The 12,897-nt window shown below is 56.7% G+C and overlaps 1 protein-coding gene across 1 annotated transcript; it reads left to right on the plus strand.

Annotated features, from left to right (window-relative positions):
* Positions 1–3,845: 3,845 nt before the first annotated feature.
* On the plus strand, positions 3,846–12,367 carry AJUBA (ajuba LIM protein). The gene is made up of 8 exons (XM_028114918.2): positions 3,846–4,881; positions 7,650–7,751; positions 9,430–9,497; positions 9,631–9,693; positions 10,667–10,797; positions 10,885–10,936; positions 11,675–11,743; positions 12,212–12,367. The coding sequence occupies exons 1-8, from the start codon at positions 3,846–3,848 to the stop codon at positions 12,335–12,337; spliced, it is 1,647 nt and encodes a 548-aa protein (XP_027970719.1). The 3' UTR covers positions 12,338–12,367.
* Positions 12,368–12,897: the final 530 nt, after the last annotated feature.

A 12,897-nucleotide genomic window follows, 5' to 3' on the forward strand; every position in this document is an offset into this window, starting at 1 on the left:
GTATATGGGGCTTTGTAGCTGTTTCTTAGTCCTGTCAGCCAAGCTGTATTTGGAGGAAGGGGTGTGTGTGTGTGTGTGTGTGTGTGTGTGTGTGTGTGTGTGTGCACGCGCGCGTGCGCAGGTGTACACACTCATGCACATGCACCCACACACACTTGCATACAAACTTTGTGCCTGATGAATGGATTGTGAATTAAAAACGGCTTTCTGTTCAGTCATACAGCAAATACTAATTACTTCCTAGGTGTCAGGTACTGTGTTAGGTGCTGTGGGTACACTGTTGATCAGGTTAGGTGCTGATTAGAGGTTTTATTATCTAATCAGGAAGCCAGGCAGTTAAGTAGACAGTGAACTGAACTGCCATGGGGTGATGATGGGGGGGTGTAAGGCGCTGCGGCAGCAGACCGCAGGGGTGGCTGACCTACTCTGGTGGTCTGGAAAGGCTTCTCAGAGAGTGGTGCTTAAACTGGTACCTGAAAGGTGGGGGGGCGTTACCCAGAAGGGGAGAGGAGGCCAGGAGTGCTCCAAACAAGGGAATAGCAAGGACGAAAGTCCAGAGGCAAGAGAGAGCACAGAGGAGTTGCCATCCTCCTGCAGAACAGTTTGAGGAAGGGAAGGTGCGGAGAGAAGCTGGAGAGACACCGAGACCTCGTCAAGTATCTTAAAGAATAGAGACTTTAGTTCGAAGGCAGTGAGAAATCATTGAAAGGCGGTGAGCAGGGAAATGAGGTCATCAGTTTTGTGTTTGAGAAGAATCGCTTGCCCTCCGTATGAGATGGATGGCAGGGAGAAAGCCAGGCCGGGGTGGCGGGGGGGGGCGGGGGGGACTTCTGCAGTGGCCCAGGAGAAAAGAGACAGCTGGACGGAAAATGATGGTGACAGGAGGACCGATTTGAAAGTGATTTAAGAAGCCAGACTGATAGGACTTGGTGATTGACAGGCCTTGCTGACGGGACTTGGTTGGACTTGAGGCGGAGGGAGGATGACAGAAGGTTGGTGTTCAGGTTTCTGGTTTAAGCAGCAAAGTGGCTAATGGCGCCATTTACTCAGGGGACACTGGAGGAGCCAGTTTCGGGAGGCAGGGAAGGTGAAGTCAACTGAGAGTTGTATGCCTTTGAAACAACCAAATGGAGATGCTAGTAGTCAGCTGAGTTTTTAAGTCCAAGAAAGTCTGGGCTAGGGGGCGCCTGGCTGGCTCAGTCAGTGGAGCATGTGACTCTTGATCTCAGGGTCATGAGTTCAAGCCCCATGTTGGGCATAGAGCTTTATTTATTTATTTTAAGATTTTATTTATTTACTTATTTGAGAGAGAGAGACAGCCAGAGAGGGAACACAAGCAGGGGGAGTGGGGTCTCGAGAGAGAAGCAGGCTTCTGCTGAGCAGGGAACCCGATGCGGGGCTCGATCCCAGGACCCTGGGATCATGACGTGAGCCGAAGGCAGACGCCTAATAACTGAGCCACCAGGCGCCCCTAGAGCTTACTTTAAAAAAGAAAAAGTGTCTGGGCTAGAGATAAGGATTTGGGAGCCATCTGTGTACATAGTTCGTAACTCAAATCTTGAGGAGGGAGAACAGGGCGAACAGCGCCTGTGGAGCTCCTGGCTCCAGATGAGACTATGGAACCGTTACCCCAGGTCATGAGCACTACTGGAGCACGCCTTCATTGCATCCCTCTGCCCCTTCACTTGCCTCTGGTTCTTGTTATCCCCTGAAAATCCAGGTCGTTGGTCTCAGCTGTGCCCATTGCTGCTACCAGTAATTCCCGCATGGGCCTCCTTTAAAGGTTTCTCAACTTCTCATAAGGTTCACTCTCCCATCCTCACTCCAGCGTGGGAAAGCTTACAAATATAAGAGGCTCTGTGGATATTTTGGTTGTAAGTAGTTGGAAGGAAGAATCCAGGTTCTTTCCCATCTGGAGACAGGAAAGGAGGGAGAGCCTTATGGTTAATTCTGAAGATGTCGCTCACAGCAAGTTCTGGATACAACCTGATAGCTCCCCTCTGTTACTAATGCTTTCAGTGCTCCCTACTTCTAGTCTGATAGTGAACTCTCCTCTGGATCAGAGAAAAGCTGTAGGCCTGACAGGGAAACAGAGAGGCTGATTACCCAGAGAGATGAGGTCAGGAAGACAATGCAGGTAGGACAAAGAAGCCAAATAGTTTGTGCCAAATTAACTTCCCCAAAGATATTAACCTCCTTTGCTTCCCCATTCCCTAAGGCTACATTAAGATTATGAAAGGTGTTCAAAATGTTGAAATGAAAATAATATGCATGATTTGTTTGCATAAAATTTTCATATTCATTTACTATCTAAATACAAAGGAATCATTTTCCTTCCCCATTTTACCTCCTCTACCCCTTGTCCCTGATGTGCTAAGGGCAAAATCAGTTGCGCTGGTATTTAATTAGGCATGTTCAGCTTCAGCCACCGTTTCTTCCTTTCCTTATTCTTGATGTTTACAGTATGGCCAACACCAGAAGCCTCCCCTTTCCCTTTTCCACCCTGATCATTTTCACTTGCTAGCCCGTCTAAATGACATTTGTTTTCTTCCTCTTAATACTTATTCTTTATTACAATCTCCTGTGGGCCCACCAACGGGGGAGGCGTTTGCTAGTCTTAACAACCAGGCCTTCTATCCCTATAGTCGCCTGAAATAGTTGCTAAAAATCTCTTTTCCCAACACCAGGGGGTGTCTTCTAGTCCTCTTTCTGTCCTACCCGGACCTTAGAGATGAGTCCCAACCCTCCTCCTCGTTTCTTTTGCATAGACACCAAAGCTCCTTCCCTCCCTACCGGCGCAGAGCTTTGGGTTCAGAAAGTGGTGTCCTTTTATTGCAGTTTATATGTTGGGCTCTCATTCTGTCTGGACTTGCACAAATTTGCCTTTTTCTTAGTCTGCTCATCCTTCGGTCTGCGCACCACCCACGATCCCCTCCCTTTGCTCCGGCTCCCCCTTTCTTTCGCTACCTGTCTTCCACCACCTCTCTACGCGACCTTCCTCGCCCTTCTGGGCTCTTCACATTAGCGTCTCTGAACCTCTTTATGTATCTACCTTTCTTTCTCCCTGTCCCCCTCTCTATGGATCTCTCCCTGCCTCACTACTTCTGTGCCAGTCTCTCTTCATCTCTCCCACAGTCCCCACAGTAGGAACAAAGTCACGATGTTTGCGCAGAACATGCCTCGCGTCACCCCGTCCAGGACCGCGACATTCCACCGTGCCCCTCCGCGCATTCCAACTGCAAACAAAGAGTTCCTCTCCCCCCTCCCTCACTTTTCCCGGTCCCAATTCCTGAGAGATGTAGTAGCAGCTGCCCAAACTGCCCCTCGGCCGCCTCTCGCCTCCAGTCGGCGGGTCTCCACGTCCAGGACAGTTAGCATCAGCAGCACCCTCCCCCGCCCGCGTACGAGAGATCCCTGCGCAGACACCCGCGTTCCTCTCGCACACAGCGCTCCGCCCCTCCCGGAAAGTAGATCCGGCCAGGCAGACAAAAGTTTGGGAGAGAAGTTCGGTCTGTGCTGAGTGTGAGAGCGAGGGGGGCGGGGGCCGGGGAGAGTGGGGCGGCCGGGCGAGTGGACGCGTGAACAGACAGACCTGCGGACGGGACAGCCGAGGCCGTAGGCCCTTCTAGCTTCGCTTAACCCCTGATGCGCGGGGGGAAGCAGCCCCTCTCGCTGGGGGATGCTGCGGGATTCCCGGCGCCGGGCATCCGGGCCGCCGGCTAAACCTCTGTGCCTACCCCGTGCCCCCGGGGAACCGGAGTCCGGCCGCTGGGAAAGAGAAGCGGCCGCCGAGACGCTGCAGGGTGCCGGGCGGGGAGGGGGCTGGAGGCCCCAGGCCCGAGGGCATGGAGCGGTTAGGGGAGAAAGCCAGTCGCCTGCTGGAGAAGTTAAGGCTCTCGGACTCCGGCAGCGCCAAGTTCGGCCGCAGAAAGGGTGAATCTAGCCGGTCTGGGTCTGATGGGACCCCCGGGTCGGGCAAGGGGCGCCTAAGTGGGTTGGGGGTTCCTAGGAAATCAGGGCCCCGTGGAGCTACTGGGGGACCTGGGGATGAGCCGTTGGAGCCAGCCCGGGAGCAGGGCCCCCTGGACGCTGAGCGGAACCCGCGCGGCTCCTTTGAGGCGCAGCGCTACGAAGGCTCCTTTCCCGGGGGGCCGCCTCCCACCCGGGCCTTGCCTCTACCTCAGTCATTGCCCCCCGACTTTCGGCTGGAGACTACGGCCCCAGCTCTAAGCCCCCGCTCCAGTTTCGCCAGTAGCTCAGCCAGCGACGCCAGCAAGCCGTCCAGCCCCCGCGGCAGCCTGCTGCTGGACGGGGCGGGGGCAGGCGGAGCCGGAGGTAGCCGACCCTGCAGCAATCGTACGAGCGGCATCAGCATGGGCTACGACCAGCGCCACGGCAGCCCCCTGCCCGCCGGGCCCTGCCTGTTTGGCCCTACCCTGGCTGGAGCTCCAGCGGGCTATTCCCCTGGAGGGGTGCCGTCCGCCTACCCGGAGCTCCACGCTGCCCTGGACCGACTGTGCGCTCACCGGCCCGCGGGGTTCGGCTGCCAGGAAAGCCGCCACTCATATCCCCCGGCCCTGGGCAGCCCCGGAGCTCTAGCCGGGGCCGGAGTGGGAGCGGCAGGGCCCTTGGAGAGACGCGGGGCGCAACCCGGACGACACTCAGTGACCGGCTACGGGGACTGCGCCGCGGGCGCCCGATACCAGGATGAGCTAACAGCGTTGCTGCGCCTGACGGTGGGCACGGGGGGGCGAGAAGCCGGCGCCCGCGGGGAACCCTCGGGGATTGAGCCGTCGGGTCTCGAGGAGCCGCCGGGTCCGTTCGTTCCAGAGGCCGCCCGGGCCCGGATGCGGGAGCCGGAGGCCAGGGAGGACTACTTCGGTGAGTGAGAGAAGTGGTTAGGGACGGGACGGGACCCGTCACCGCTTTCGTTCCCCACTGCCCCGACGGCCCAAATTGCCGGCGCCGGGAAGTCGGAGGCGGAGACGCGGAGCTAGAAAAGAGACAAGAGGGATTTCCCCTTCCCACCAGGTCTCAAATGGACCAGGGGTTCCTTATTCCTGCTACTCTCGACCCCCCTGATTATCTCGTGAGTCCCAGTTGAAGCTTTAGAGCCTCCGTTTTTCGTGGTAGGAGGCCTCCTCGGGAGGGGACCAAGTGGGGAGTGAGAGCATCCCCCCATCCTGCTCCCCCCTTGGCGGCGGTGCCCCTGCAGGCTTCTGCGCGCCGCGCCCCCACCCGGGCCCAAGCTCCGCCCGCAGGAATTCGGGGAATGCGCGGGTGGGGGGCGGGGCGGGCGGGCCGCGTGCGTGCCGGCTCCTGCCCGGGCGCTCCAGGTGCCCGCGGGCGGGGCCGGCCGCGCGGCGCGGGGCGGAGGGTGGGGTGCGGTGGGGCGGGGTATGTGTGTGTGGGGGGGTGCTGTTTGCTAACACGCGCGGAGCCGTGGCCGCGGTCGGGGAAATGGAGCCTGGGAGGGAGGGTGAAGCGCTCTGGGAAGGAAAGCAGGGACCCTGCCGCCCGCTCGTCCCAGTCCTGCTGGCTTGCTGCGTGCGTGGGCATTTAAGCGGAGACCTGATGGTGTGCGCTTCTACTTTCCCCATCCTCCGGAAGTCAGGGCAGAAGCCGTGACCACCTGGACACCAGCATCCCTAGTAGGTTAATGACCCTGTGTAACTGACAGGAATAACCTGGCCTTCAGTTTGGGCCACAACCTGCTCAGAATGCGGGCTAGAAATAGCACGTTATCTTCTGCCGCTGTTAAGGAAACCTGGTCGCTCTCTCTCTCCCGCACGCGATTACCTTTAAGGAGTATCGATTGATTATATGTCTCAGTTACCGGGGGATATTGGGATCTTGAGGATCTTTTTAGCTAAGACCCACAGCCACCACTTCGTTATATAAAGAAATGCTAATACGGTGGGAAGAAAAGAAGTGGAAGGCCTTGGGCCTCTCCTCACCTTTCTCACCATCCATGTTCCTGCCCTGGACCCCATGCTCTAGACCTCTATGGCTAGAAATGGGGAGAGGGAGAGGAACCTAGCCAGGGAGGGCAGGTTGAGGCGGAAGTTGAGAGGTAGCAGGGCTGCAGGCTGACAGGGCCTTCCCTGCCCCGTTCAACCCCAATCCTCCCATCCTAAGAGAGGAAAACCTAGAGTAGATGACGCTTTGGTCAAGGGAGACTAAGGGACCAGGTCCTTTTAGCAGTTTCCGTTTGGAGCCCATGAGAAGTGGCAGTTGAGGGCAAAGAAGTCTCTTTGGCTGAGCCATCAGAGTGAAAAGGAAGAAAGGGGCTTGGACAGAGTGCAATAAAATGGCAGGAAGAACCTAGGTGTAGATATGCTGGGTTAGAGGAGGCTAGGTGGACATGTCTGAGCAGTTTGCACCTGTCTTACCATAATGTCCAAGGCTTCGCAGAGAAATGCTTCTGATGGGCCCCCCTGGCATGGCGATCTTGGCTCACCCTTATGGGCCTTTTGACCCCAGAGGTAGAGTCTTCTTTTCCCTGAGAGTCAGGTTGCCTCCTCTGACAGAATTCCTAGCCTGACTGTTACCCTCCTACTCTGGCCCCTCGTTAGGGGCCCTCTTCCTTGGCTCCAGCCTTGCCAGCTGCCAGAGGGTGGGAGCAGGACAGGCCTGGGCCCATCAGTCGCTGCAGCTGCTGCACGGGCTCCCAAGCCCCTGGGCAAAGACTGGGATGGGCCCCAACAGGCAAGGAGTATGGCAGTGTGCCGAGGGGGAGAGGTGGGGCGGGTGAGGCAGGCCCGTTGGGATCTGCTCCCCAAAGACAGGCCCTAGCCCTCACTCATGAGCCTGGAATTGGGGAGTGGAGGGAGAGAAGAACACACCCAGGAAAGGTGGGTGCCAGAGCCAGGTGTATGTATTTTAGGAGGGGGGCTGTCAGAGAAGAGCAGTTCAGCTCTATCCTTCCCATGATAGATTTCAGGGAGACATTAGGGGTTCTGTCACCCTTCCCCCACCTTCCTGTGCAACCTCCAGTGCCTGGAACACACCCTACATTCTTAGCAGCCACCTCCCCACAGGAGTCATGCTCACATGGTCCCCTCTGCACAGGGCCCTCTGCTGAGCCATATCCTTCTTTCTATCCTTGGAAGCCTAGATGGAGGTGTGGAGCAGTAAGAAGTCATTCTGTAGCCATATAGCAGCTCGTTTTATGGATGGGGAAACTGAGGTCCCAGAGAGGCTTTCTAGGCCTCTAGGAGGCCACTGCTGGGCCATTATGGACTGGCATCTCTGACTCTTTGTCCCACACAGTACAACGGGGGTCATACCCTTGCCTGTTAGTCTTTTCTCCCTGACAGAATCTGCACATTTGAAGGTCAATGACCATATCTTTGGCGCTCTTCCAATTTTCCACAGTATCGGGCACCATATTTTTGCCAGGCACAAAATAGATGCTCAGAAAATATCTGTTGATTAATCAGTAAACAAGGTTGGGTCTGCTCAGCCAAGACCTTGCTGCATTCCATTTCTCGCTCTCCTCTCTTCCCAGGAGGGAGCCCATCAAAGGAAGGCTGGGACTGGTGGTCCTCTGGAGCAATCAGGAAAGAGCAGTCAGGAAAGATCCCGAATCCCTGGTTTTGAGCTGGGGGTGTTAGGTGTGATGCTGACAACCTCTTCTCTCCCCTCAGGCACCTGTATTAAGTGCAACAAAGGCATCTATGGGCAGAGCAACGCCTGCCAGGCCCTGGACAGTCTCTACCACACCCAGTGCTTTGTCTGCTGCTCCTGTGGTGAGTGGACCCCTAGGCCTTGTGCACCGGGGGGCTGAGGCCTCAGGCACGCCCCACACGCATACACACTCTCAAGGGCCTGGGGAAAGCAGAGCTTGTGCCTCTTCGGTGCCCCCCCCCCCATGTGTCTGGATGCCCACTGCTGCCCCACCTGCCCTCCTCTTTGCTGTACCTGGCTCTCCAGCCCCTATGTTGGGTCTGCTTTCTGGGGTCAGCCCTCCCTTCCTCCACTCAGCCTCTTTTCCTCCCCTCTGTTCCTCTCTCTTTCTTCTGCCTCCTTGCTTGCCCAGCCTGGACTCGAGCCCGGCCTCCTCGGCCTCGGCCTCTCCTTGGTGGGGTTTGGTCCTGGGCAGTCTGAGTTGCCTGGGGCGACAGTGAAAGACTGGAATGTGGGAAGGGTGGGGGTGGGCTGGGGGAGTGGGGAGCCCTGGGGGGCGGAGAGAGGGGGTTTTCTCTTGGCTGGTCAGAGTTCAGCCACCTCGCTGGAGTGCAGGCCACAGGGCCATGCCAAGCTGATGACATCACGCTCCAGGAATGCCTGCCACTGTTAGCTCAGGAGGCCCGCCTGGGGGGGGGGGGTGCTCCCAGCGGCCTCAACTCCCCAGCCCTTCCCTCACCTCCCTCATTACCCCTCCCCACTGCTTGCCCACTCTTGATTCCTCTGCTAAACCTTTAATCTCCTATCTCTGCCTGTCTGACTCCAGCACTCGGCTTTTCTCTCCCACCACCACCACCCCCGCCCCCTGTCACCCCCCACCTCTGCCTGGTTCTCTTAGGTTCCTCCATCTGTCTCTCCTGTGTATAGGGCCTCTTCTGGGTGTGCCTCTTTCCCTCTGTGTACTCGCGCTGTGTCTCACGAGTTTCTAAGTCAGCTTTTCCAAACCATTGGGCAGAGGTAGAAGAGATTTTGATCAGAAGAGGGCAGAGGAGGTGGCACACTTGCCCATTCTCCACCCTGGGTCTCACTCCTCCCCTCTCCCTGACAATTTAGACACCCTGGAGCAGTTCCTAAGTGTTGGTCACATGCCTTGTCTGCTCACAGAAGATCCTGGATTCTCTGGGTTCCTCTAAGCTTGGGGGAGCGGTCTAGTGCAGGGGGAAAGGGCAATGACTTTGCTCCCAAGCAAAGCACTTTGTCCCCAACAGTAATGCCAATATTTCCTGACCTCTACTGGGCCTGTCTCTGGAAGAAGACAGACAGGGCTAAGAGAGCAGGATGGCTGTGCATAGGCAGAGGCCCTTCTGTTGGAAGGTCCCAGAGGGCAAGGCCTGCAACAGTGCGACCCCCTCCCTGGGCATTGGACGGCACCTTGTTCAGAGCTCCTTCACCTTGCCCCCCAGCCTGGGGTTGGCTTTGCTCTCCCTGGTGGCTCCACAAGCACTGGATAGGAAGGCACTCATCGAGGGAGGGCAGGATCCTAGAAAACTGTTGAGGCAGGAACTGGAGGAGCAGCGAGCAGAGGAGAGGGGAATTTGGCAGGAATGAGACCAAAGTAAATTGGAACTGCGCCGCATGGGATTTTTGTGTAGAGAGGGAGGACACACAGCAGTGAGGAGCACGGGCACTAAAGTCCAGGTTTAAATACGTCATGCGCCATTGGAGAGCAGTGACCCTGGGGCGGGGACGCCCTGTACGCGGACCCCGGGATGGCTCCAGTCCCTTGTCTGCTGCTTCTAGGGCGAACTTTGCGCTGCAAGGCTTTCTACAGCGTCAATGGCTCCGTGTACTGTGAGGAAGATTATCTGGTGAGTGAGGGGTTCCCCGGGCCTGGAATGGCTCCCACGCTGGGACCCCCCTTCTTGGCGGCTCACTGGGGTTCCACCCATCAGGTCGTTCTCTACTTGTAATATCCTCCCTTGGTCTTTTCTTTCTCCCTAGTTTTCAGGGTTTCAGGAGGCAGCTGAGAAATGCTGTGTCTGTGGTCACTTGATTTTGGAGAAGGTAAGCAAAGTGTCGTCAGCTGAGACTCACTGAGGCTGGGGGGCTGACGGGTAGAACCAGGGGCTACGTGGGTTCTAAGAAAAGGTGGGGGGAGGAACCCTCACTGCATGAGTCGCTTTCCTCTCATTCTTCCCCAGAGCAGCTGTTTACAGTGGCTTCCTTCTGCCGGTGGGGTCAAGTCTGGACCCCTAATCCTGCCATCCCAAGCCTCTGTGATCTGGTCCCTGCCTCATTCTGCACGCACAGCCAAGCTAGGAGTGCAGGGTCCTGGGTCTTAATCCCCTTCCTGCTACTGGATGGACTCAGTTAGGACTCAGGGTTGTTGTTGTTTTTTTTTTCTTTTCCATATGAAGGAGGACTAGGATTAGATCAGTGGTCCTCAACCCTAGCAGATCACCTGGCAAGAAGTAAAGAATATGACCAGTGCCTGGGTCGTCATCAGAGACTGTGATGAAAACCTCTGGGGTGAGGCCCAGGCATTGATGGGTTTTACAAGCTCCCCCGGCGATCCTAATATACAGCCCGGGGTGAGAACCACTGGCCTGGATGCTCTCTAAGACCGTTTTCAAGGTTTCTGCCTGGGTTTTTGTTTGTTTGTTTGTTTGTTTTTGTTGTTTTTAAGATTTTATTTATTTATTTGACAGAGAGAGACACAGCGAGAAAGGGAACACAAGCAGGGGGAGTGGGAGAGGGAGAAGCAGGCTTCCCGCCGAGCAGAGAGCCCGACGCGGGGCTCGATCCCAGGACCCTGGGACCATGACCTGAGCCGAAGGCAGACGCTTAACGACTGAGCCACCCAGGCGCCCCCCTGCCTCTGTTTTAAGAGGCCTAGGCCCCTCAGATTACATAGCATTGTTCTGGGAGGAGGGCAGGGAGTTGGATGAGGTTGGGGGACAGCGGGGAGCACCATGGGGAGCTGGAGAACCGAGACTAGAGGGAGACTGATTGATTCTCCTACCACCCCGTGAGCCAGATCCTGCAGGCCATGGGGAAGTCCTATCACCCAGGCTGCTTCCGATGCATCGTTTGCAACAAGTGTCTAGATGGCATCCCCTTCACAGTGGACTTCTCCAACCAGGTGTACTGTGTCACTGACTACCACAAGTGAGTTACCCCCATGGGGTATGGTGTGGAACTGGCCTCGGGGGTTCCCCAACCTCAACTCCTCTCTCTGTGCCCTCTCTTTTTCAGAAATTATGCTCCTAAGTGTGCGGCCTGTGGCCAGCCCATCCTCCCCTCAGAGGTCAGTATGTCTGGGTTCTCCTGCAGGGCAGCCAGTGCCGCTGCCCCTGGGAAGGGGATGGGGACATACGGCCTGGCTTCCCGCGGGAGGCAGTGGTGCTGAGGAATGTACTCTGAAGATTCCCGTGTGACTCTGCTCTCAGGGTCACCACCCTGACCCTAACATCCGGGCCTGGACATGTCTGACAGCCTCACTGGGCCCAGGCTTCATCCCGTCTCTCCCAGTCCAGAGGAGGAGACTTCCTTTCTTTGAGGTCAGGGTCACCAGATCCCAGATGTAGGGGCTAGAAAAAGGTAGGAAGAATCCTCAGGGCTGGAAGGAAGATGTCGGCAGTGATTTATGCTGTGTGTGCTACACGTTTGCCTAGGGAGAGAATCCAAAAGCCAGTGAGGAGCCAGACCCTACTGGATCTCCTCGTCCCCAGCCTAGCTTACTTTACTTAGGCTGCCTGCCCCTTTGCCTCTGCACAGCTCGGAGAGGTAGGTAAGGCCAGAGCTGCTGGACAGAGGGAAAACTGTGAGAGGACATGCCCTCCTGGAGGCAGCACCAAGGAAGGGGAGGGGAAAGCTCTAGGAGGATTTGCAAAGGCCATCTCAAGGCTACAGATGATTGCAGAGAGCTCTCTCTGGAGGCCCTCCGTATGATCTTCGCATTGGGGTGGGAAGGGGCCCGTAGCGGGGAGGGCAGAATCGGGGTTGTCATGCTACGCTCATCCCATGGGGGTCTGCATCATTTCAGGGCTGTGAGGACATTGTGAGGGTGATATCCATGGACCGAGATTATCACTTTGAGTGCTACCACTGTGAGGTGAGTGCTAGGAGCCAGGGCTCCTGGAGGAGAATCTGGAGCAGGGGAACGGGGCTGGGGGAAGAGGCATGTCCCTGGACTGCCCGAGTCTGTAGGAGAGGTCTGAGGCATGGAAGCCAGGAAGGTGCTCCGACCCGTCCCCAGTATCTCTCCCGTCCTCCCGTCCTCCAGCCAGGCTCTCTGGTCCTGAGGGTTTAGTGCTTTCTGCATCTGGCTTCCCTGGAGGCAAGACTAAACTGGGGACTCCTGGTAACCCCTGCAGATGGGAGGCCGGCTCATTATTTCTGCTGTAGCAGCGACACCTGCTGTCCTGCTGAGGTATTTTTTCGGGCTTCTCTGGGAGTCCATTGCTTCCAACCGCCCCCCCCCCTTTCTTCCAGTCCTTAGGAGGCTGGTGTGGAGCAGGGCAGACTCCCAACATGTCCGAGGTGCCCAGGCTGAGGTGAACTAGGTGTCCTTCTTCCCTAGGACTGCCGGATGCAGCTGAGTGACGAGGAAGGCTGCTGCTGCTTCCCTCTGGATGGGCACTTGCTCTGCCACGGCTGTCACATGCAGCGGCTCAGTGCTCGACAGCCCCCTGCCAACTATATCTGAACTGCGGTCACCGCTGCTGCCTTCGCCACCCCTGACAAACTCCTCTGGCCAGAGGGCCCCTCTGAGGCCAGCCGAGGCCAGGAACGCACTCCCAGGTCAGGCAGAAGAGTCCTCTGGGGAGGGCCCCATGGGCCAGAGACCCAAAGATACGACATTCCAAATGGACTGTGGAGAAGGACCCTTCCGATTGCCATGGTGGGGTGACTGGCTTTCTTCCCATGTGCACAACCTGTGCTGTAGCATATACTCGGGTATGCACAGGCAGGTTCCAGGACTTTCTAAAGGTCTGGTTCTAGTCTGTATCTCCAGTATCCGTTTATGCATAAGTCAAGCAATGTTCCGGCTTTGGATTATAGGAAGAGAGGACATTATGAACACTCCTCACTCTTTTGCACCCCTCATGTGGGTCAGATACGGGGTCAGCAGGTTCTTACCAAGTATCTTATCTCTGTATCTGGATGAAGAGGTGGAAACTGGACCTTATCCATGAGTTGTTTCTTGGTCATCTTCTCTCTAAGGACCAGGAGAGCCACTCACCCCTGTGCTGGGAAGCAGGGGCA

The sequence above is a fragment of the Eumetopias jubatus genome, unplaced genomic scaffold (genome assembly GCF_037043125.1).
Source record: "Eumetopias jubatus isolate StellerSeaLion01/CBP00866 unplaced genomic scaffold, mEumJub1_p1.0 scaffold_7, whole genome shotgun sequence".
In the NCBI taxonomy this organism is placed as follows: domain Eukaryota; kingdom Metazoa; phylum Chordata; class Mammalia; order Carnivora; family Otariidae; genus Eumetopias; species Eumetopias jubatus.

What these genes read in the sequence shown, in the direction of transcription:
- AJUBA (XM_028114918.2), top strand. Translation starts at nt 3,846, where the DNA reads ATGGAGCGGTTAGGGGAGAAAGCCAGTCGCCTGCTGGAGAAGTTAAGG. An exon ending in CTTTGTCTGCTGCTCCTGTG is followed by an intron (nt 7,752 to 9,429) that starts GTGAGTGGACCC and finishes TGCTGCTTCTAG; the next exon opens with GGCGAACTTTGCGCTGCAAG. An exon ending in TGTGTCACTGACTACCACAA is followed by an intron (nt 10,798 to 10,884) that starts GTGAGTTACCCC and finishes TCTCTTTTTCAG; the next exon opens with AAATTATGCTCCTAAGTGTG.